The following is a 23,046-nucleotide window of genomic DNA, read 5'->3' as shown; positions in this document are numbered from 1 at the left end:
TTTTCAAAATGAGGTCACTGTCAAGAAGCAAGAGCCGCTTCCAGATGCAGTGTGCTGGAATTGAACCTGACAGATGTTTTAATCAACATTCAGGGAGCTCAGTACATTTTAACAAACGTTTAATGGAACTTCTACTTCAAACAAGTCAACTGCAAGGGAGACCCCCTTGCATGGAAGTACTCTTCAGCCTCACAGATTACTCACTATTATATTTCCTCACTATTATATTTCCATATAATAAAGCAAGGCCAATGTAGTCATCTACTTTGGCTTCCTGGAATTAATACTTTGTGAAATTAGAGTGCACTTTTCAGAACAAAAAACATTCTTCCAAAAATGGGCAGGGATGAATAACTCACCACGGCTTTCACTACAGAGAATGTGTACTGGAAGCAAAAGGACAAAACGCTAATCTGCAGATGCAGCTTCAACAGTAAATTCAGCTAGAAAAAAAGCTAGAAAAAAAATGCTGATACACAGAAAAACACCAATACAGAGCAAGTGTGTCAGACCCAGTGTGCAGTCCTCTCCCACTAATTACCCTTGAACAAGCTCTTCTTCATATGCAAGTATGCCTCTACAACTTCTGCCTTCGCTGTTGTGTGGTTTGTATGATGGGACAATATGATCTGAGTTTTTAACCTTGGGAACACTTGACAGTTTGGATCTGCTGATAAGGATCATCACATATTTTTGTGTGCCGCTATCTGATTAATACTCACAACACTTTTATCTTTCAGAATCAGAGAAGACAGAAGAACCAGAAGGAACAAGTGGCTGGAGTAGCACTTTTAGCTTTCCTTTATCACTTCTTCAAATTTTTGTTACATAGATAAATAGAAACTGGTCCACATCTGGAGAAAACAACTACTAAGGTCAAAGAATTTTCTACTCAGCTCGGATTTTAACTATACACTTAATACTGCAGTTCTAGCCATTCTTTAAGACTCTTTTCAAACATATGACTTAGTCATCACAGAGTGATCATACGAGGGAATAAACTGATTTTCCAAAGTTCAGTTTATAATTAATTGTGCATGTGATTCTGCATTATCTCTATTAGTGTTGTATTAATATAACTTAGAAAAACTTAATTGTGGCCTCATATTTCTGAATCTCTGGCTGCATACTGCAATCTGTCCCTGGCCTCATATTACTGAAGCCTTGCAAATCTTACTAAACTATCAGAGCAATCCATTCGGACCATGAAAAAGGCAAATGCACAGTATAGTGTCTGGTAATGCACCCCAACACACAGCTGCATGGAAACTAGTATCACATGATAAATACACTGACTAAGATCCATTTCAGTATATTTCTGTCAGGAAGATTTTCTCATTTGCAAAATATTGCAAAACATGCAAAAATGTTAGGAACTGTCAACGCATGTAACATGCACACAGTGGGAACAGTTTAACTGTCTGCCTTTGATCACAGAAGGTCTTGCACTACTACCTCCTCTAAAATCTCATTAAAACCTCAAATTACACTGATATGATCAAAAATTTCACTTCTTGGTAAGAAAGGTACGAAGCTTGGCAGAACTAGGATGATAGACTTTTGTCCTTGATATTAAAAGAACAAATATGTTTTCCCAAATTCACACCATTTGGGAACGGTGAAAGGAAGGCTGTTTCACTCAAAACCTACTAATGAAAGCTGCTTCTGCTTGTCTGTCCCAGGAAAAGGAGCTTATGTACCTGTTTACATCCATGCTATGAGGGACATCACGTCACCCTGAATATTTTTCTACTCTATTTCATTACCCTTCTAACCGTGAAGCAATGTAAGCATATGACTGAGTGCTGCTTGTGACATGCAAACTTACTGGCACTATCCAGCACTACCTGCTGAAATTCAATAAAATTAATCATACTCATTAATATTCAAGAAAGCAACAATTCTTTGAGAAGCTAATACAGGCACATCTCATTTTTTGTGACACAGCATGACTTGGCACAAACTTAATTTGGGGCTTTTCATCTCAAAAACTTTATCGCATGAAGTTCCTTATCCACTGACATCGTGACATTTGTCATCAGTGAGTGTTGATTCCTTAAAAGCTAAGGACACCTCAGATGGTCTCGTAATCAGGAGAAAGTCACTGTAAGCATCCTTTCTGAACAGGTAGGACAGGTAGTAAAAGGTGCTACTAACGCAATATTTTCCCCAGTCTTACTGGATCCCACATCATATTTCTCCTACTAGAAAGATCTTGGGCACTTGTATCACTCTTTCTTCAGTGCTCTTTCACTGTTTCTGCCCAGTCTCTTAATAGAACGGTCTCTCCTCACTCATCTCCTGATGTTTGAGTCATTTTTTTCTATCTTGTTCTTGAAAAATTAGTTTCCTGACCTCTAATAATTCTTTCTTCCTCCTCACTTGCCATAAAGTTGATAAGAAGCCCCTGAGGGGGAACTTAATTTAATGGTGAGTCAGATCCAATACATCCAGCGATCAGAAAAGAGAATATATCGTAATATAAAAGAAAATATTCAAAGACAGAGATCACAGTTCAGGCTCTGGTATGACAAAAGGGAAGGATAAAAAGAGTTTTCCTAGTATTGTGACATAGTAGGTGGTCTCTCAGACACACGTTCTCTACCAGTCAATTTATATTCAAAAGCAAAATCTGGAAAGATATCTGCTCTTCCTGAACAAGACTGGCACTTTTACAAAAAGTGAGAGAAAAAGAAATTTTCATCTATTTATTATGCAAACAAACTTCTAGATCATGGTAAGAAAAATATTCTACCAGACACAAGTTAGAAAATATTTCTTGCGTTAATTCATACTTCACAATTTATAAACAAATACTTTTTTTTCCAGATGAAAAACAATCAGCAGTCATTTCTAGAAAATATATATTCATTGTTTTGTTAGGTTAAGCTGAGGAGCAGAAACAATATCAGTGAGGCTGCTTTCTGTCACGCTAAATGAGCATTTAGTGAGGGTAAGCTAATCATCATTCAAAATACAGATTATATATAAGGCCAATCAAGAATCTGAACTATAGAGATTATAGAGGGTTCACTGGAGTCCAAAAATAAGCCCAACATAGGGTTTATTGCCTCGATTGCTGCTGTATGTGTTTACATATGTGACAGACTGACTTGCAGTGACCGTAAGAAAAACAGCAAGAAAAAACATGGCTTTTGGGGTTGAATGATCACTAGTAGAGGCGGTGAGCAGAGAAATTGTCATGAGTTTTATTCCTACCTATTCAGAGAAACAGAACTTCGGATCTGTTTTCAGTTAGGGTCTGTTTTCTGTAAGTAATGAAACAAATGACCATCTTAAAAATTACCCAACTCTCTCAGTTTCTCATGGCAACATTAAGCAAGATCCTAAAAACTCCTCAAGTCAGAAAAGAGTAACACGATGCAAGGCTATTTCTGGATAAACTGCCAGGTACTCTGCAACATTTTTTCCCCAGGAGCACTTCATGCAGGTTCAGACTCCGATGGTACTTACTGTTTGCTTCGTGAAGGTCTACCCCATGACTTTTGCAGTTTATATTAAAAGTTACTGAATCTAGAAAATAAAATTTGTTCTAATATTATCTGCTGGTGCATGTCAAATCAAAGAATACCTTTCCTTTCCGTCTAGGTGGAAAGATGAAGCAGTCGTTCCTTCACATAAGCTAGTAGAAACAAAGGGAGAATTAAAACATCTCTGCATTTTAGTGACTAAGAGCGCACTTTTGCTGGCAGGAGAGAGAATTCAGACTTACCGTGCATTTGTTCGGCTTCTCTCCTGAGTGGACTCTCATGTGAATCAGCAACTTGTAGCGGGCGTTAAACGGCTTGTACCTCCGTGGGCACCCTGCCCAGAAGCAGGTGAAGTCCTCGCCCTTCCTCTGGTCTATGTGGACCTTCTCTATGTGCCGCACAAGGTCCTCTTGCTGGTCGTACAGCGCGCTGCAGTCGATCCAGCGACAGCAGTGCTTGCCGCTGAAATCATCCGGCTCGCCGTTCCCATCCAGCAGCGCTCCCCGGGAGGCAGGAGCCCAGGCCAGCAGGTGCGGGTGGCCGAGGAGGTCGGGCGGACGCCGGTGCTGATGCGCGTGGTAAGGGGGAGGTGGGCCCTGCGGTGGCGGAGGCGGCAGGAGAGGCGGCACGTCAACCGCCCGTCCCGGGAAATCGTCTTGCCACTCGCTCTTCAACGCGCCCAGGGTCTGGCTGTCTGCGGGCGGCGCGCCGTGCTGCACCACCATGTTGCCTAGGGCGGCCGGCCGCAGGCTCGCTTGCTCCAGCTGCTGCATCCGCTGGTACTCGGAGGCCCCGTTTTCGGCGTAGCCTGGAAGGGTGATGTTGCTGTTAGCCATGAGAAGACCTTTCTGGGCGCTCGGAGCAGAGCAAGTTTGGGGAATACAGCTTCCTCTCACCCCCAGAAAATGTCCACAGACCTCAGGCTGTGGGGAGATGTTAGCTGGTGACGTCCTAGAGCCGTTGATGTAGGCAACCAGAGAGGTTGGGGACGTGCGGATGATTGTACTGAAGTCAATCCCGATGCCATCGGACAGAGGAGTGAGAGAGAGCGCCCTTTTTTTGGAGCGGGCGGACCGAGACCGGGCTGAGGAGTGGCGAGGACTAGGGTAAGGGGAATGGCTATTTTCCACACCAAACAAGTAGGATGGTGATGAGTTAGATACACTTTTACTGGACACAGACGCTCCGGGTGGAAAATTTAGTACGTCCCCCAGCTCACTGCCATTTTGCGAACCTTGGTTGGACGGAAGAGAAGGAAGCATCCTGTAGCCATGTGACCACTCTTGCTTGACGCTCAGAGCTGACTGACTTTCCAGCAAGCTTTGCGTTGCAAGGGACAGCGGCTCACGCGACACGAGGGACCTGCAATAAAGGCACGGTAAGTAAGTTAGCGATTAGACACCATAACAGCTCAAATTTCATACTGCTGTGCGACGGTTCTTCTGTCTTTCCACACACGTGTAATTACAGGAAGGCCACGTGTGAGAAAAGTTTGCCCTAACTTTATGTATTCGAATGTTTCTATGCTCAGTTAACACACCTGCAGCCACACACACACAATGGACATGTAACAAGGACACTTAAGAAACCAACTCAAAAACTTCAAGATTCTTGAAGAAAAGTTGCCATAGAGGTTCTTGATACACTGCTACAAAAATCAATACAAATTTTGACATCAGCTGGGTTGTAAATAGCTTTGGGCTTCTGAAGGCAAAGCATTAACATTCCTGTCTTGTATGAAACTCATATGACTTTGGGAAGACTGTCTATTATTTTTGGTGGCAAAGGAAAGGAAGAAAAATGATTAATAAAGAATAAATGTTTAATCTGAATGACATTACCAATTGCGATGCACACAAATATTATTCTTCTTTACAGAAATAGCTCCAGATTATAAATACAGATAATATCTAACTTTACAAAACAAACAAAATAAATCAATAATGTAGAAGAATTGGTTGAAGGGGTTTATTTAGTTTTGGTTTTATGATGTATCTGCCTCCAAGTCAGCAGTAGAAATTTTAAAGAATTTTTTAACTGACTGTTATTATTGGCTCTTCCCAGAAATTTTAAGAAACTTGCTTATCCCACAAATGTCTGAAGTGTAGCTTAACAAAAGGACTCTTCAGCTCACCACAGTACTGGTTTCTACAGAAAGGTAAAAAAGGAAATACAGGAAAGCCAGGGTCCCTGGTTCATGGCTCCAAAAGAGACTGCTGGGTAAAGGGCAAGTTATTCTATCTCTTTATATTTCAGTTCCACATCTTGGCAGACTTGGACTTCCTGCCAGCCAGAGATGCTATCAGTACATCAATTAATACTTCTGAGGGGTGCAAACAGTGACAAGAACCAGGTCCATATCCAGATAAAACTGCAGTTTGCAGAGCCACAAAAGCAGCTGCAGTTTATGCTCTGCGGGTTAATTCTTGGATTCTTTATGAACTTTTGAAGAAACACAGAATTTCAGTGGTGGATCAAGTACATAAGAAACCTGGATTCTCTTCTAAATCTGATACACTTTTTTGATGGTGGACAAGTCACTTAATCACTGTTCCTCAGTTTCTCACATGGAAAACAAGACACACCAATAGCTTCTGTTGCTATATGAAGATTTCAATGGATCAAATTAACTTTAGAAAAGGACTAATAATTGGCAATAGATACCTTAAATACTAAATGCTCAAAAATATGTCTTAAAGCTTTAGGTATAAAGCATATGAAATATTTACAAGCATTAATCCAAAGAAACAGTCATATAGGCCTACCTAGAAGGAATAAGATACGCCTGTGTAGGAAGGTAAGTTCCTACAGCCAGTTATTTATAATTTTTTTACTGCATAGTTTTACTTTGTTACATACTTCAGATACTTCAAATACTCTTTCTCTAAAAGAGAAATTATGCACTGCAAAGAAACTGAAGATGAAAAAATCTCATCTCTTCCTTATGTCTATTAAACATACTGTTACAGAAAGCATCTCCAGGAGGCACTTCTACTATTTTTGCTCTTCACAGGGACGTAAGTTATCTATTCAAGATAAACTACATAGCAGTAAGGAAGATTTTTTTAATAGAGAATCCTTTGGGAAACAAGGATCTGGGACAGATCTGATTAAGGTTCACTCTCAAAGTGGAGTTGCACCCTTCAACATGGCACTGGTAATAATCCACGAATGATGGCACTGCCTGGCCTGCTGCCTGACCACCTCCTCTCAAGACTGGTATCTGTGCTTAAATAAAGCAAGTTACAATTATATATGCACTGCAGTCCTTCCTGCAGTGGCTGCAGCTTCTGTGGAGTTAAATAAAACTACATAGTTTACATATTGGTGGCAGGCTAACACTGGGGATCTGAATCCCATTTCAAATAGCACTGGTCAACCCAAGAGAGCAAGAATGGACCCTAAACAATTGCCCAAGAGAGATTCCTGGTGAATATACTAATATTTACCAAATTTCCACTAATGATAAAATCACATCAGCTGTTCTTGACACGATTTTGTTTGGTAGGTCAACTTTTCACCTGTGACATCTGTGGATTATTTTTTAACCAGATTAGCAAGGTTGAAAGAATGTATGAAAACACTAGGTCAGGTCATTCCAGCAAGAGAAATGTCCATAGCTTTTGACACTCGATTCTAGCCACACAGTTTACAGCTGAAAATTTCCAGTGTCTTTGTCACCTTATTCTGCCCAACTATGTGAACACTGCTTGTGTGATTTTTTTTCCTAATATTTAATATTACAGCATTTTTCAGTGGTCAGAAGTCAAGAAGGATGAAGAAGGAGGTGTGGATTTATGGTGATTTTGGTTTAAGGGCTAGACTGTGCCACAAGAATAAAGCCCATGTCATTGAATGACTCCTGAAGAGATTGAGAAGCAGAGTTTGCGCTCAGGAAGTAACTGCTGCATCTTTGGTCCTTTTTTCCCTGGAAGGGAACCTTCCCCCTGCAAAGGAAGCTCTCACATCTCCTCTGGCTACAGACACAGCTCACACAATATCTAAAATATAGGTTGAAACTTCACCTAGCCTTGCTGGGGTGAACTACAGGATAGATGGGCAAACGCTCCTTGCACCAAGATAATTCGCTTCACTATAGATTGTCGATCTGCTGTATCAGAAAAACTAAGAAACATCCTGTCTGAACTGAATATTAGTACAATATGCTGTTATGGAAATCAGTGGTGCTTTCAAAATAGCACTTTTGAAACAGAACATTAAAGAAAAGCACAATGACATGGCTGAATACAGTTTGTATTGAGAAAAATGAGAAAAATAGGATGGCTATATCAGGTCAATCTTGTATAAGATACGGATCTAAAGTGGTAATTATCTGTGAAAAAAATTGATTCAGGCTGTTGGGTCTGTTATCAATGGACTCTGTTAAAGTACAGTTTGTTATAGGGCAGTTAAAGCATACTGGTATGCTGTGACCCTAAATACGGATCCACAATCTGCAATAGAGCAAGAACAAAAGAAGTAGGGTTTCATTTTTTCATCCTAGGTTATATATTTGTATCTGGAAAATAAATCTAAGTAGGTCTTTCTTTGCTAGTTTGATTATTTAAAATAGGTTTTCCTCTTTTATAAGTAGGGGAAAAAAGCACGCATCAATGTAACAAGTCTATTTTTGTAATGTCAAGAATTTTATTCAGATATGTAGTAGCACCAGTGTCATTCAAAAAGCTACTTATTTCTAATGCAAAAGGACACACGTGCCAGTAAAGAAAAACTGCATCGACTCATAACAGGACAAGATTTAAAAAAAGGCCCAGAATTTCAGGTGTATAATAATTAACGGCCAGATCATCTGAAGGAGCCTGGTTCTCACTTAAGCATCTAAATTCAAAAGTCAATTTAACTGAAGAGCCCAGCTCTTAAAATAAAGGCCACTTCCTTAAAACCCAGCCCTCAGTCTAAGTAAACAGTTTTGGGGGGAAGAAGATACATACAACTAATATGAAAATGAAGGGCCAGCTATAACACAGTGCCAGATCCTCAGATGGTATTAATTGGCACATGTGTACTTACTGTAATCTAAACCAGCTGTGTGTTTGGACCAGACTCTTTTATGAACATTTACAAGAGATTCCTCCAATTACTTTCTATTCTCCCTCTAAGTACATAGGCCACAGTGTCAAGTATAACCCAGAATGTTAGAAGTAAGCATGGAAGACTGAAAACATGTTTTCTTATCTTTTTGCATGTCTTCTGTTCACTAGCCAAGAACGCTTTGCTCTTTCCTTGGTCTTTCTCTCACTTGCTTCAAAGTAAATGGCAGTGTTACATCTGGTTTCAAGAAGCGTAACTACCTCCTCTGAAAAGTTGTTTGGAAAACTTCCAGAAAGATGGGGAGAAGGTTTTATCCTTCTTGGGCTATATACCAAAATCTGATGTTATCCGTAGCAAAACTCCAGTTTTGCCAACTTTTTCCATCAGTAAAAATCAAGATGAAACATTTTGTTCTGGGTCAGTTCAACAAATAATCTGTTTCGGATTGAGCTGCCAGAACGCAGTTTCATGATGCATCCTCAGTAGTACAGCTCAGAGAAGGCACTCAGCCCATGAAAGATTATGGAGTTTGGGGATATATAAATTGAAAAGCTTGAAAGGCACAATAGCAGCTTAAGCAGATATGGTTTAATGCTGAAGCAATTCAAAATTAAGTGTTTCAACAACCTATGAATTAAAATCTGACTTAAAATTTGTTTTGCCCTATTTTGATAGAAAAACTGCTGAAACAGATATTCTTGCTGTGACAGATTCTAATTTTGTAACATCTTTATTGATAAGTCATTAAAAGAGACTCTAGAGACACTAGATCCCAGATCTGCCAGAATTACAACTTCAGTTCACCCTTAGTAAATATTTCTTTAGAGTAAAAACAAAAATGTATAGCTCAATACTGATATAGTATACACTACCATACATTCATGTAAAACTGGTAGTGTTTGGAACCACACAGGCACACCTAATACTTATGATTATCAAGCAGGTAGTAATTAATGATATCTTCACATTATCATGTTGATTTTGCCTTCAAATGTATGTCCTTGCATTTGTCATCAGCTTAGCCATGAATATTTTTCCATGGCTCATTTATATAGGAAGCATAACTAATTTTTGTAAATTGGCAAAAATAAAGGGTACTAAGGGACTCAGTCTTCACAACTGAAATGATGGAAATGACACCCAATATCTTCCAGTAGATTACAACAAGGTTTTCTGCCAGTTAAATAATACCAATCATAATTACTTCAAGACTGTTCCTTGGCTTGTAATAATAAGGTAAAATGTAAATTGTTTTCAGAATAAAAACTCTCCCTGTCTTTTGTAAATAAGAAAGTTACATTTCAACTTTAGGCAACTATTATAGAAGTCACATCTGCAAAGTGAGCAGGTAGCTTCCTAAGTGACACTAGACTATTTTCTCACTGTATGTTTAACTAATATCCAGCAATGTGCTTACTGTAGTTATATGGAGGTTGTCTACATAAAAATTTTCCCCTCACTCCTGTTTGTCTACAATACTGATAGCTATAATCTCAAAAATTATTTGAGCATTTACAAACTTATTAATAAATAATTAAATATGGTTTAGTGATATAAAAAGGCAAGGTTTACAAGGAGAGGCCATGGTTTCTATTTAACTACCCATGAGAGCTGGGAAAATGGGCAAATTTTCAGTCATGCAAGCCCTCCTCCAGGCCTAATACAGATGCAGTAGACTGCTGGCTAAGTGCAGATTGGGCGCAATTGATCTGATTACTTTAATTCTGTTGACCAGTTAAACGATTTGAAAGAAACGGTACTTGATGAGAAGAGAGGAATGTTAGCAGGGGATTTTAGTTTACTTAGTTTAACAATAGTGCTATTTGATAGGCACCAACATAACACTGGAAACCATAAATCCAAGGTCACTGCCCCCATAGATATAACAGTTGGACCATATCAACTTTCATTCCCCACAGCATTTCCTGTCCTTTTATTTCTATGTATAAAAATATGGTTATGTGCCTAGAAAAATCTTTAGCTAACAAAAAACTCTACGAAGCATAGAAAATGCGGGGGCAAATTTCACACTTCATTTGAATTATCTAAACCAGTATGACTATGGTTGATGTGAATTACATTATGTTGTATTTCCCATGACATAACAGAGCATCACTTAGGCCATTATAATTATCAGAAAAGGTTGCATTTGAATGGCAACAGAATGAAAATACTCCCTTTTTTTAAGTACCAAAGAGAAAAAAAATTAATTCAGGACCTTGTATCAGATGGAGGTACACCCAGGTTGGAAGCATCCACAGACCTCTGTAAGCTAGGACTGATCTGGTTGCATGCTGTTGAGACCTGATTAGCAGGAGGAGAAATAGGTCCCAGCCGTTGAACTGTCATGGGACTGCTGGTGACTACTACATTGTTGCAGCTGCCTTTTCCAATGGACTTGTACTGGGGTCCATAATCAAGACCTCCTAAAAATAAACAAGGCAGGTTAGTATCCGTCTCCCATGGGTGAGGACACATAACTCATGTCATTTAGCACAACAGGAAGAGTGGCTGGAACTGAGTATATTCAGTTCAGAACAAAACAGGGGAACTATGCAAGGGTTTTATAACCTTTTCCATACATGAAAAGCAATACTCTAAAGGAGAATAAATTAGGCATGCTAGCAAACATGGACTGCACTACATGAGTGCAAGACCCGACATCATGGTTAAACAACAGAAAAATCACCGCCAGAAGAGTTTGGGTAAAAGAGCAATTGAGGGACCGCCAAACCATAATGAAAGACTACAGCGAATCCCTCTCTGAAGATGGGAGACGATGCAAAGAGGCGGAAGGGGCACAACCATGCTTTGAATCTCATCCATCACCAAAACCTGCTGCTCCTAGCAATTGCAAGCCCTTCCATCCTAGCCACCCAAAAAGCATGGGGACTGCTGGCGCACATGCAGATCACCACCCCTGCCATAGCTCTGGTGTGGGGAAGCGCATGTGCTGCATCATTTCCGCAGCTGGAGTGATTTACGGCTGGGATTCAGCATTCCTGAGACGCCTGGGGAGAGGAATTCGAGCTGAATCAAACCAAAAAGTACCTTCAACCTTCTCTAAAAGACCACAGTCTGCTTTTAATCACTGCTGCCATGACTCAAGCTGATGGCTCTTACGCAGTAGCATGGGATGATTACAGAGGAACATGACTGCAAAATGCTCTGTGTACTTTATGTCCTAGTTTGGGTCACAGATGGTGATGTACAAGATCTCTTGAGATAAAACACATCAAGATAAATGTAGGTCATGATCTGGAAGTTGTCTGATGTCTAGCAAACTCTCATGGCAGTTCAAAATGAGTAATTAGTTTATTCATATTTGTACCAGCTTCCCTGTGTTCAGACTCCTCCCCAAAGCAGGACAGCAACATCAAGATGAATAATGTGAAAAGTACTTCAATAATTTAAACAATTTTCTTAATCTACTTTTGACTTCCATTGTACAACTCACGTACTACTTCTTTAAAAGGGTGTTCAGACGAGTTATGAACTTCACAAAGAAGTAAATTAAGGCATTCATGGCCCACACAGTCATAGGAAGAAAAAGCAAATCCTTCAATCTTCTCCAGACCAAATAGGATTATCTTTAAAATTTTCACCCTAAGAATTTCAAATGATACCGTTTCTTTAACAAAAGAAAAGAAGTAGATATGTCAGTTTCTGTTTCAGAGTTCTGTGCTTTCTTTTCAAATTACTACATTTCACTTTGAGCAACATCTCACATATACGCAATGAGCACATATATGGTCCTCAGTCTACCAGTATCCAAAGCACTGTGTAAGCTCATTTACAGAAGTTACAAGCTGATCCCATGATCCACCACCAAAGTGTATTCCACGAGATGAAATATGGCAGCCCTTTAACAGACATAGCTTACTCATGTCTACTACTTAGAAAAATAAGTGAACAATATACCATCCAGTTGAAAATTCAAGGATAACCCAGTCTGAAATTTATCTAGAAGGACCGTAAATTGCCAAAAACAAACATGTAAGGAAAATTCCTAGTATTGCATTAAACTGCCATTTTGAGCACCAGAAAAGCAGCTCTTAAGCTTTGTGGGATTCCTCTGTGCTCTCCCCAGAGATATACCATCTAATCTAAAGAATAGGAGAAGGTTTTTTATTTTCTTTCTTATACAGTAATTTGCATTTTGTACTCAGTAAATTGGAATCAGCATGTTATTCAGCAAGTTGCTTTTATAATGTTACAGGATGCTAAAATGTAACCAGACAACAAAATTTGGCAAAAAAGCATAAGGTGTTCCTGGTAATAATATGAACATTCATTCCCTTAGCAAAAAGGAAAAAAAAAAAACAAAGGTGAAAGACTTATATGACACTTTCACATTATATAAAATTCTATATAGTACACCTACATACATATGTATATTAGGTATGTACAATTAGCTATTTTTTAGAAAGATGTGTTCATTTTGTTGAAGCAAGGGCTTTCCGTACTGAAGGATATAAAAGACAGGGAAGCATTTTATAACAGCATAAGAAAACCAATTGCTCTTTGACACAGAACACAGCTGTGAAGTTTGCACAGCTCATATATATCAACTAATGAATAAAATGCAAAACTACTCCTTAGCCTTGAAAAAAGCAATTCTACCACAGAAATGTACCAAATACATTCTGATTCTTCCCTGGGTGATATACATTTGCTTCAATGGGGCAAAATCAAAATTCTTCCCATGACAAAAAAAGAAGAAGCAGAAGCAGAAGCAGAAGCAGAAGCAGAAGCAGAAGAAGAAGAGAATGGTTATCAAGAAATAATCTATCATCAAATCATAAAATTTTATCCACATTTTCATCATTAATATCTCTTCTGTGCCCTGTGTGTCACCCAGTAGTATTAATTCGATCTGAGCCCGGTGTGAGCATACAGTCACAGAGCTGCCAAGACAAGTCAGAGCATAAGAGATGCAGCTCGTGCTGGCCTGCAGCCAGCTGCAGGAGGACGACCGCACCTGACCCTGCACCACATTAAAGAGGTGCAACGTAGACGCCTGCCTGGCGCAACCTCTCAGAAAATGGGTTCAAAAGTGCTGAATAAATCTGAACTGGCAGAAGGAGCATGTGCCAGATCAGCATTTGGCATCACATACCCACAGTGTCAGAGGAGCCCTCAGTCCAGATTTGCTGTATCGTTGACCTACAGCCTAAAATGTTCGGGTCAGTGGATGGATAACCAGGAATTCCTTGATGTCAAGATGCCACGTCAGCTGAGAGAAATGGGAACCTCTCTAGGGACATCAGTGGGTTTTGAATTAGGCTGTTAATTCTGAGAAAAATCCAGGAGCTAATATTTTAAATGAGCCATAGAATCATTTTTTTTTCTTATTTACAAAGATTTCAGTCATGAGATAGACCAATAAAGACAGGAGTACTGTAAAATAGATGATGAGGTGGAATCAATCTAGAACTGACTGACAGGAAGAACTACAGTTGAGTAGCGTGCCATTTATTCTGGATAAACATATTACACATAAATCAAGACTGTTCTTTATCAATAATTAACAGTAATAGTTAACAATTATAAACACTACAAATTCTTTATGGAAATATTTTAATCCATTCACTTCCTCATTCCTTAGGCTGCTTATTTTTCTTCTTTACTCTATAGTTGGTTAATAGATAAGCTTCCTTCATATCTGATATGCAAAAATATTTCACTGCATTCTTTTGAAAAAGATACAAAGAATGCAGAAAAATAGAACCACCTTAATTTGAGTAAACTGAATTTCAGATGAGACCTTCTTATTCATATCACTCTCCTACTTTCTGGAGGCAGAGTCCAAAAGATGAAAATATTTCTTTTTAAACATATTTTCTTCTAGCAGATGTTGATTGAAAAACACAATTTCTGTGTCTCCTTGCATGGCCAAGACTAACAATTTGTTAATTCTGCCAAGTAACTCACGTTATAATATGAAACTACTTTACCTAGCCTTTGTAATTGTAGACTATGCTTCCAATGATAATGATATACAACAAAATGATAATACAGCAAAAGCATTCAACATTCAGCAATGGCAAAAACATTCAACAATGGCAAAAAACAGTTTTAATTGTTGTTCTGAAATACACAACATCAGATCAAATTCAATCATCTCTTACATCAGTAAATTTTGCAATAACTGAATTAATGAGAGTGACAGAAAGCAACTAAAAATGATAGTTTCATCTGAAAATCAGTCCTGGTGTTATTGCTAGAATGACAGCTAGAAATTAAAAAATGGAACAAAAGAGCAAAAGGTGATTTCTCTAGGTTTGCTTGTTTGCTTGTTTGTTTTTTGTCTGTTGATTGTGCAGTACGCAGAGCTTTGGAAATGGTCAGTTTTAATGTTTCCCAGTGTTTCCACCTTGTGTAGATTTTGCATTCACCAAAAACATGAGAAAAAAAACATGCCCAGAAGAGGACATTGTAAGACAATGAACACTATAAAGAGGCCACCAGGGACGAGAGCAATTGCTAAGATTGTGCCAATTTATCCTTCTCATAGACTAGATTATAAGCCACCAAGGCCCTTTTCAATGAACTTCTGCCTTTTTTGCACAACTTGGTGAATCTTGTGGACACTGCAGCCCTAGGCGTCTCTTAGGTCTTGGCCACATGCCATCACACCCTGCAGGGTTTGGGGCACCTTGGACATGGGCCTTCAGGGCAGTTGCTGCTAAGCAAACTCAGGAGGTTTCCTTGATGGGAAAGTCCTCAACCTTTCATGCTTTCCCTCCATCAGTTTTAGTTTTTTCATAAATGAGTATTAGGGAGCTAGTACCCTAAATCCTTGAACCCAGTTCCTTTCTTATCATTTTTCAAGCCAGCTAAGTGGCACCACTGCACATCAACTACCTATGCTGGAGACACAAACCACAGAGCAGAGGATGTCAGACCCCTTGAAACCCCCTTTAGAAAATAAAAATGCTAAACTGGAGCTTCAAAGGAAAAAGAGACAGAATAGGGGTGATGGCTATTTTCTTCTATTAATACAGGATCAGCCAAACTCTGGATCTGTTCAGGAATGTGGACTTCTTCACATGGGTACCATACTCTCAGCCCAAGTATTTTTGGGGAGACCTTGAGGCTTATAGCTGAACTACACACAAGTCTGTTAAAAATTAGATTAGGTATGAGCAGCTTTAGTACAGGATTCATTCTGGAATTTCAGGATACAAGCTAGTCGGTAAACTGAGGCTCAAAAAATTGCCAAATTATGATTTTTTTTGAAGGTACTGTGAAATGTAGCAGTTTATCAACTGCATAGACATTAAAGTTAAGGGAAACAGTCTTGACTTTCATTTTCTTTAAAAAATAGAATTAAAAAAATCCAGCCTCTGTAGTTACAGAGAAAATTCTGAAACTGAGATCCTAAAGACCATAAACCAGCAAGTAAATACAGATAAACCCATTTTTTTAAACCTCTCAGTTTTTATCCTCATGATTTTGAGTCTTAGCTCAGGATTTTCTTGAACACTTAGAAATAGTAATGCCTTGTTAGTAAGAAATTTCCTCCAAAGCATCTGGCAGTGGCCACTCTGAACAGTGAATTAGATAGACCATTAAACTGAGTGGTATTGGCAATTCCCATGTTCTTAACTGTTTGCACAGGCTTAATCTTTATAATCAAGAAAAATAATCTGGAGGAAATACACTGAGGAGAATTATATGACCACACTGTATTATGAGAAAATACTATGTATGCACTGCAAAAGCTCTCTACACTTTCAATCTTGGAAAGGTGTTTTACTATCAGAGTGCACTTGGTAAATTAGCTTGCACTAATTTCCAATGCTATTTGCTTCACTTGTATGAAGCAATCAAGCATGTACTTTCAGCAACTCCAGGGTGAGACAACAGAGACTGACAAAGCACAATGAAAAACAATGTCTCCCTTCAAGTGGAACCAGGGTAAAAAATTACTCAGAACTGACTGGTGAAAACAATACCTTGTAGGTAATTAACTTAGCTGGTTTAAAGCACCCAGGAGTGAGATCACTTACTTCTGTGGAACATATTTTAGCCACTGAATTTGGACAAATGAAGACTATGGCCTTCTAATAACCAAACTATGAACGTACTGTAAAACAGTTAAATTAGGAAAACTTCAAGGAGAAAACACACACTGTATCACAAAGACAAGATTTTCAATTAGATCTGCATACATTTATAATGCCTCATATTAACTATGAATCATTTTTACCTCTATCAGGAAGACCCTCCTCCCTAGATTAAAAAGCTATTTTGAAAGCTTTTTTGAAATCTACTTTGATTTCTTATTTTGCATAAGGAATAAGAAGTTATCAGTTAACCACTGCACAAACTGGTAATTATTTAACTGGACTAAAATATAAATGGTTTAGCTGCAATGGGTAACTCCTTATTCATTGCCAGTGAAATTAGCAGAGTGAGTTCTTGTTTTTTCCTAAAGTGGTTTGCCACCTACAATTGCTTCTGCTTTTGTGCTTCTTATGACTGTATATATTAAGTGTTCTCCTATTACAGAAAACATACTGCTTTGCATCTTTGCCCTATGTTATCACTTCTCTACGGTATAGGAGTTACTCATACTAGCCTCTGGCAAGTTTCTATCCACTAACCTTACCCTGACTGTTCAATTTACACTTCTGAAAAATGAATACAATGGGAAAGCCTCATATTCTTAAATAACTGATATGAATCAAGAGCAACTCCACTGGTAAAGTAATGGAATATATTATTCATGTGGTAAATTAATCTAAATGAAAAATTAATCTAATGAAAAAAATCAGGTGCAAGAAAACAAGGTAATTTCATCTTTCAATTTCAGTTTTGGCCAGCTCCTTAGAATGCCATTACAATACAATCAGAAAGAAAACTGTGAATAGTCTCAAAATGGAAGGATACAGATATTGGAAAGAACTATAGAGTAGTGCAATGGAATTAGAGATAACACCTTTCAGTTGCAGTGCCATTGGAAAATTACTGTTTGAATTTGATCTAAATGAACACACGACATATATTTGTACAAATGTGAGTGCACGCACTGTTGTTTTCAAATGACTTGCAAGTAATACTACTTGAGTGGCAAACTAAAAAACAATATTGTTAAAACTTCCTGATTTTAAATATTGTTAAAACATACTGATGAATGGTTTGACTCCAGAAGAAAGTAGTAGAGAGACACATTTCCCCTTAAACATTATGCACTCAGCTGCAAAATAAAGTTCATTAACTCAGGCAGTTTTGGAATATTTCTTTTCTGATATCATCTGATTGCAATGCAGAATCATCATGTACTAATGAATCACCACAAAGACACTACAAAGCAAGATTAGGACATCATTGTCTGTTCACAGAAGAACTCATTTTTGAAAGTAGTAATTTACTTCAGTTTTTTAATTAACTTTTGTCATACTCGCACTAAACTAGAAGTGGAGCAACATCTGTGTATGAAAAAGCAGCCAACTATGGAGGGGCAACAAGAAAACATTTTACAAAAATGATTATCTGGACTGCTGTAACACATCTCCCATCGACAGTTTCCTTTTAACACTGGTCAACCTTCACTGCCCAGATGTGCTTTTCTTCAGGCTAGAAATACATGCTGAGCATTTTTTCAATAAATTCCTGAAGTTCTTCCTCCTGTAATTTTAATTAGAAGATGCTCAGAGGAGATAATTTCTATTGTCTCAATATTCTTAGTGTTTCAGAGAATTCCTACCACTGCTGCTATCTGCTAAGAATCAAGTGCAACCAGGGACATGTACAGCTTTGTTACTGGAAAGACTTCACCGTTTCATGCACCAAAGCAATACAGCACAGTGACACACCTCCTGTTCACACCACAGCTTGTGTTTTCTTGCTGTGACCACTGGGCTACCTTCTGCCTTGTGACTAGACACTAGCTAATGCGGAGGCTGCACGGGCGATAGAGATCAAGAGACCTCCAGCCAGGGCCACATCTGACCCTCAGCATTTTAATATGTCGGTGCCACACTGTCATTGCATTTCAGGATCCAGCAGGACACATCTGCTCAGTGAAAAAGCGTACAATAGAGGCTTTGTCCAATGTTAAATCGCAACCCCACGTGAGGCTCACTTTCTAACTCTTTACAAATAACCCAGAATACCTGACCATTGCTTCTCAGAAAACCATTTCTGTTTCTTCAAGAGACTGAAATGAATGAGCAGGACAACAGAAAAATAAATGCCATGCTGCAGAATATCAATACTAATCAAGAACAGGTGGCAAATGTTAACATTGAAAGAACTGCAGAATTTGGCTTTTGAAGTATGCAAACAGGAACATAAGTCACTTGCAATCACATTCAGTCTGTTTTTGTTTCCCAGATTAAAGCCACTGTTCAGGGATACTAACTGTAATTTTTAAGACTGCAATGTCCCCATCTGAGTTTCTAAGCAGTACAAACAAACAATTTTCTCTTTCTCCACTCATTAAAAACAAGATGTTGCTTAATATTGTTTCTCCTAAAAGACTGTATGAGACTGTTATCCTAGCTGTCAGTTTAACTAGGCAGAAATAACAAGCATACAGCCCACAAAACATATGGATTCAAAGAAGCTTTATGCTCAGTTAATTAGTTTAGCTATTGCTTTCATGGTTCATCTAAAAGTTAGGTGCTTCATTAAATATCAATACACTTCATCACCTCAAAAAAGCTTTTCAGTAAAAATACAATTGTCTTTTTAAGTGATAATCTTGTTAACAGGTGTATACATTTCAAGCATATTTATAAGACACTATCAAAGTTTGAATTTCTACAATAGCAGTATCTCAAAGCGTTATGCAAATCTCATTCCACATATAAGAGAAAGGTTTTTCTTTTGTGTTTCAAAACAAGTATACTTTGTCGAGAAAAATTAAATTATATTTACACAGTTTTCATCATTAAAAAACTTGCTGTGTTGATCTCTGGTTGTTCCACCTCCATAATGATCAGCTCAACCATTCTTGGGTTTCATTTATGGGAAGCAGTTGTAATTTTCCTTTCAAAAACCAGTAAGCTCAGAAAGGCAAGCCCTTAAAGAAGTGTAAGGATCACTGAAACTCACAGCTGCAAGACAGGGAGGCCAAAAGTCAAGTACCACTCACGAAAGAGACTTTCTGTGGTTAAGAGAATATTCTCTATTATAAAGGGATGCTTACATATGTGGGTTATGCATTCTCACTTCAGGATATAAGAGTACCTCAGGATAGTTCAGGAAAACATTTCCCCAACTGAAAAATTATTCCTCCTCCCTGGACTCCTTAAGAGTCCACCTGGATGATTGCTATGACTTCTCTGGAAATTTCTACTACTATCTTCATAGCCAGTCTTGTTCCATTGAAATATGATCCATAAGGCACATTGCAATAACAAAATGACAGCAGTTCTCTTTTTATAATCTTATTTAAACTGATTTCTAGAGACAGCCATCAGTAACATTCTTCAGGTTACAGACTATTTAGATTTCTTAAAAGCTGAAATGTTATTACATCATGATGCAAACAAAACCTTCCACTTGTTTTTCTGCTCTTATCCCTTCAAGTCACAAAGAGGCAAACCCTGGGAAAATTATACAAACAGCCACAAATATTTAAAACCTGTATTGTCACTACATGCTTCCACTCCTCTCAAAGCTTTAGACATTTTTCTTTCAATTTTATTCTTTCATTAGCCCAAGGCGTGCTAATTAATTGGAATTTCCCAGGTCTTTTGTTGTTGCCACCAGAAAGAAAGGAGGAAAAAAAAGCTCACTCCTGCTTGTTAAAGTGGGTCCATCTACCTTCCACAAAGCCAGGGTAATAAGAGGGAGGATTAAGACCACTTGAATCGCTCAGGCCGTGTAAAAGACAAGTCCAGCTCCTGCCCTCAGCCTCTGTCCTTGCCAAAGCTGATTTATGCAGAATGACATCTTAACCGCAGCTATTACTTTGCTGGAGAGGAGGCTGCAGCACTGGCAGGGTCTGGCACCTGAAGCTGGCTACCAAATAAGGGTAATGTGAAGACACAGGGAACCACACTGGCAAACCAAAGTGATGGTGGGTATGTGCATGTGCATGTGCAGTCTGAGAAACCAAAATAATTGCTCGTGGTCGAGAGCATGTAAAAGGCAAATGTATGCATGCTCTGCTCGGAGCAGAAACACCGTTGCTCAAGGATGGAAAACCACACAAATGTCCTGATGGAGATTGGAAAGAAACTGGTCATACCAACTGTGTAACCCTCAGCCATACATCTACAAAATCAAGCAATAGCCAGCTTGACATTAGTTTAATGGAGGGAATGTGCTATATAGGTAAGAGCAGAATATTCAAAACTGATTATGGGATTTTTGAGGACTTCATCCTGTTGACTTCCACTGAAGCTGAATTCCCAAGTACAAAAGTCATTTTCGCAAACAGAACCTGATCGCATGAGCTACATAGGTTATTTTTTTAAAATTCTGTCATATGCAGATGTTCACTTACTCTTCTTCATACAATTATCTTGTATTTTTTTTTGTAGTATTCTGGTCTGATTTTCTTTAAATAATGTATTGTGATTCCCTGAAGTTAATGTGAATAGGATAAAAATCAGCTTTATAGTCAGCCTCAGTTGGATTTCACTAATATTTAAAATTCACATTCTGTTTTACAATTTGTAAAACTTTATTTTAAAAAGTTATATATATTTTTAAGCACTTGTGATGTGTATTGCATGCTAAAGACAAAAAGCAAAGTCAGCTCCAATGCCAAAAGACTCCAGAAGACTAAACCGGGCCAGGAGAGAGCTGTCAAAGTGCTTATGATCTAGGAATAGGCAATAACTAGGATGATGTTTATCATAGCTTTCCCTTTTTTATTACCAGCTCCTCATCTTCATGTAACATTCAAGAATCACATTTGCACGAGAGGGTTGAATGAGGACAGTGTGGATTTGCAGTCCAGGACTGGCAAGAGCTTTCAACATCCAGGTATGGAAGAAACCCAGAGGAATGCTGTGAGACTGCTCCAGAAGAGGTAAATATGGGGAGTCTGGCCAAAGCAGTGGGGAGGAGAGCACCTCCCGGGGAGTTTCTGGAACTCCAGCATCACTCCAGGCTGCAAATTTACTCTAAAAGAATTATCTGAGTCTATTTGGAAAAGAGGAATACTTTCCCATGATGTTTTTATTTTAAAATGTGTGTGAGAAAGGAATATTAAATATCGGACAGGTATTTAAAATTCAGTTTTCTGATCAAATAATGTAGATGTAGGGCTTCCTAGGGCCTGCATTTAAAGGGAAGAAAATCACTAGTTTCATAAGCAGGAATGTTTTATTGGTTTTAGACAACAGCAGGAACTTTAATACTTTCACATTCACCCTGAATAATTCTGTAAAGGCCAACGTCTATTTTTAAAATGTCATTACACGAGGATTGTTGTTTTTTAAGCAGCATGGCATTTTTTTGTTTTTGTTTTCTTAAATGGCATTTCTGTCTGAGAAACCCAGGCAAAGCGGAATCATGAGGGCTCAGTCAGCATTGCAAACTAAGGGCTCAAGGTACCACAGAAGTGAACGTTCTTCCTTATGTGCACCCTTTCCAGAATTTAGATAATGGACGAAACCACCACAGCTCCTTCACCTGATTTTTCCAGATGGATATTACATGGCTGTAGAGCAGGGATTACTTGTCCAAGATGCCCTGAAACAGATAAGCTGAGGAATGACAGCCCTTCCCCGCAGAACCAGAGCAGTTGGCCACATGCAGTAGTGGGATGAAAGATCTGAAGTCACTTGCTCCTCACCCAAGCCCAAGAGAAGGACAGAAATTATAGTCTCAAGAGAGGTAAACGGCAGAGTCAAGTGCTGAAATCTGGAAATCTTCAGCATTTTCTTCAATGTCAAATAAAAGTATCTTCAAAAAAATACCACAGACTAGATTGTCAGTCTTTGCTCCTACGTATAATCAGCTACCTGCTCAGTGGTTCCTTTGACTTCTGGTCCAACATAAGTGCCAGTCAGTTTCTACTCTAATCTTTGGCTTATGCTGATAAGACTACAATTCTCAACAAGTTATTTTTGAAGACAAGTTTCTCAGGTCATTGTTTTGTTCCGATTACACTATAAGAAGCGCAACAGAAACCTAGCCTCACATAACAAATATCGGCTATACTAAAGCCCTTCTCTGTTTCTCTTTAGAAATTACACCTGGGTACCACGCATGAGTAAAAGATACTACATATCCATGTCTAAGAACACACAGGAAATTAAACCATATTGTATTTTATTATAGATAAACATATTTCACCACCTAACACATACATACACAAGGGCAAAAGTACAGCTATATGTGTCTTTACCTTTTCCAGTTCTTGTGTTAACAATTCATAAATGGGCAACTATAATGTCTGAAGTGTTCATGATCACATTTAGTTTTTCTCTGTGTTTTCTACTCTTCCAATCCTGCTATAGTCATAACAAAATGTTTAAGTGTATTACTTCCAAATTTTTCAAAGACTGCACCTCAAGGTCGGAAAAGAGCA

The 23,046-nt window shown here is 38.5% G+C and overlaps 1 protein-coding gene across 1 annotated transcript in view; it reads right to left on the bottom strand.

Moving 5' to 3' along the window:
* Window positions 1–23,046, bottom strand: part of GLIS3 (GLIS family zinc finger 3) — a 156,171-nt gene that overhangs the window by 115,463 nt on the left and 17,662 nt on the right. Inside the window, exons 2-3 of the mRNA XM_067315222.1 lie at window positions 10,762–10,969; window positions 3,734–4,853 (exon numbers count right to left, since the gene is read on the bottom strand). Of these exons, the coding sequence (XP_067171323.1) occupies window positions 3,734–4,853; window positions 10,762–10,969 (1,328 nt within the window). The remainder of the gene's footprint in view (window positions 1–3,733; window positions 4,854–10,761; window positions 10,970–23,046) is intronic.

The sequence above is a fragment of the Apteryx mantelli genome, chromosome Z (genome assembly GCF_036417845.1).
Source record: "Apteryx mantelli isolate bAptMan1 chromosome Z, bAptMan1.hap1, whole genome shotgun sequence".
Lineage (NCBI taxonomy): Eukaryota > Metazoa > Chordata > Aves > Apterygiformes > Apterygidae > Apteryx > Apteryx mantelli.
The sequence above is the reverse complement of the archived record's forward strand: the minus strand, read 5'-3'. Positions and strand labels throughout refer to the sequence as shown.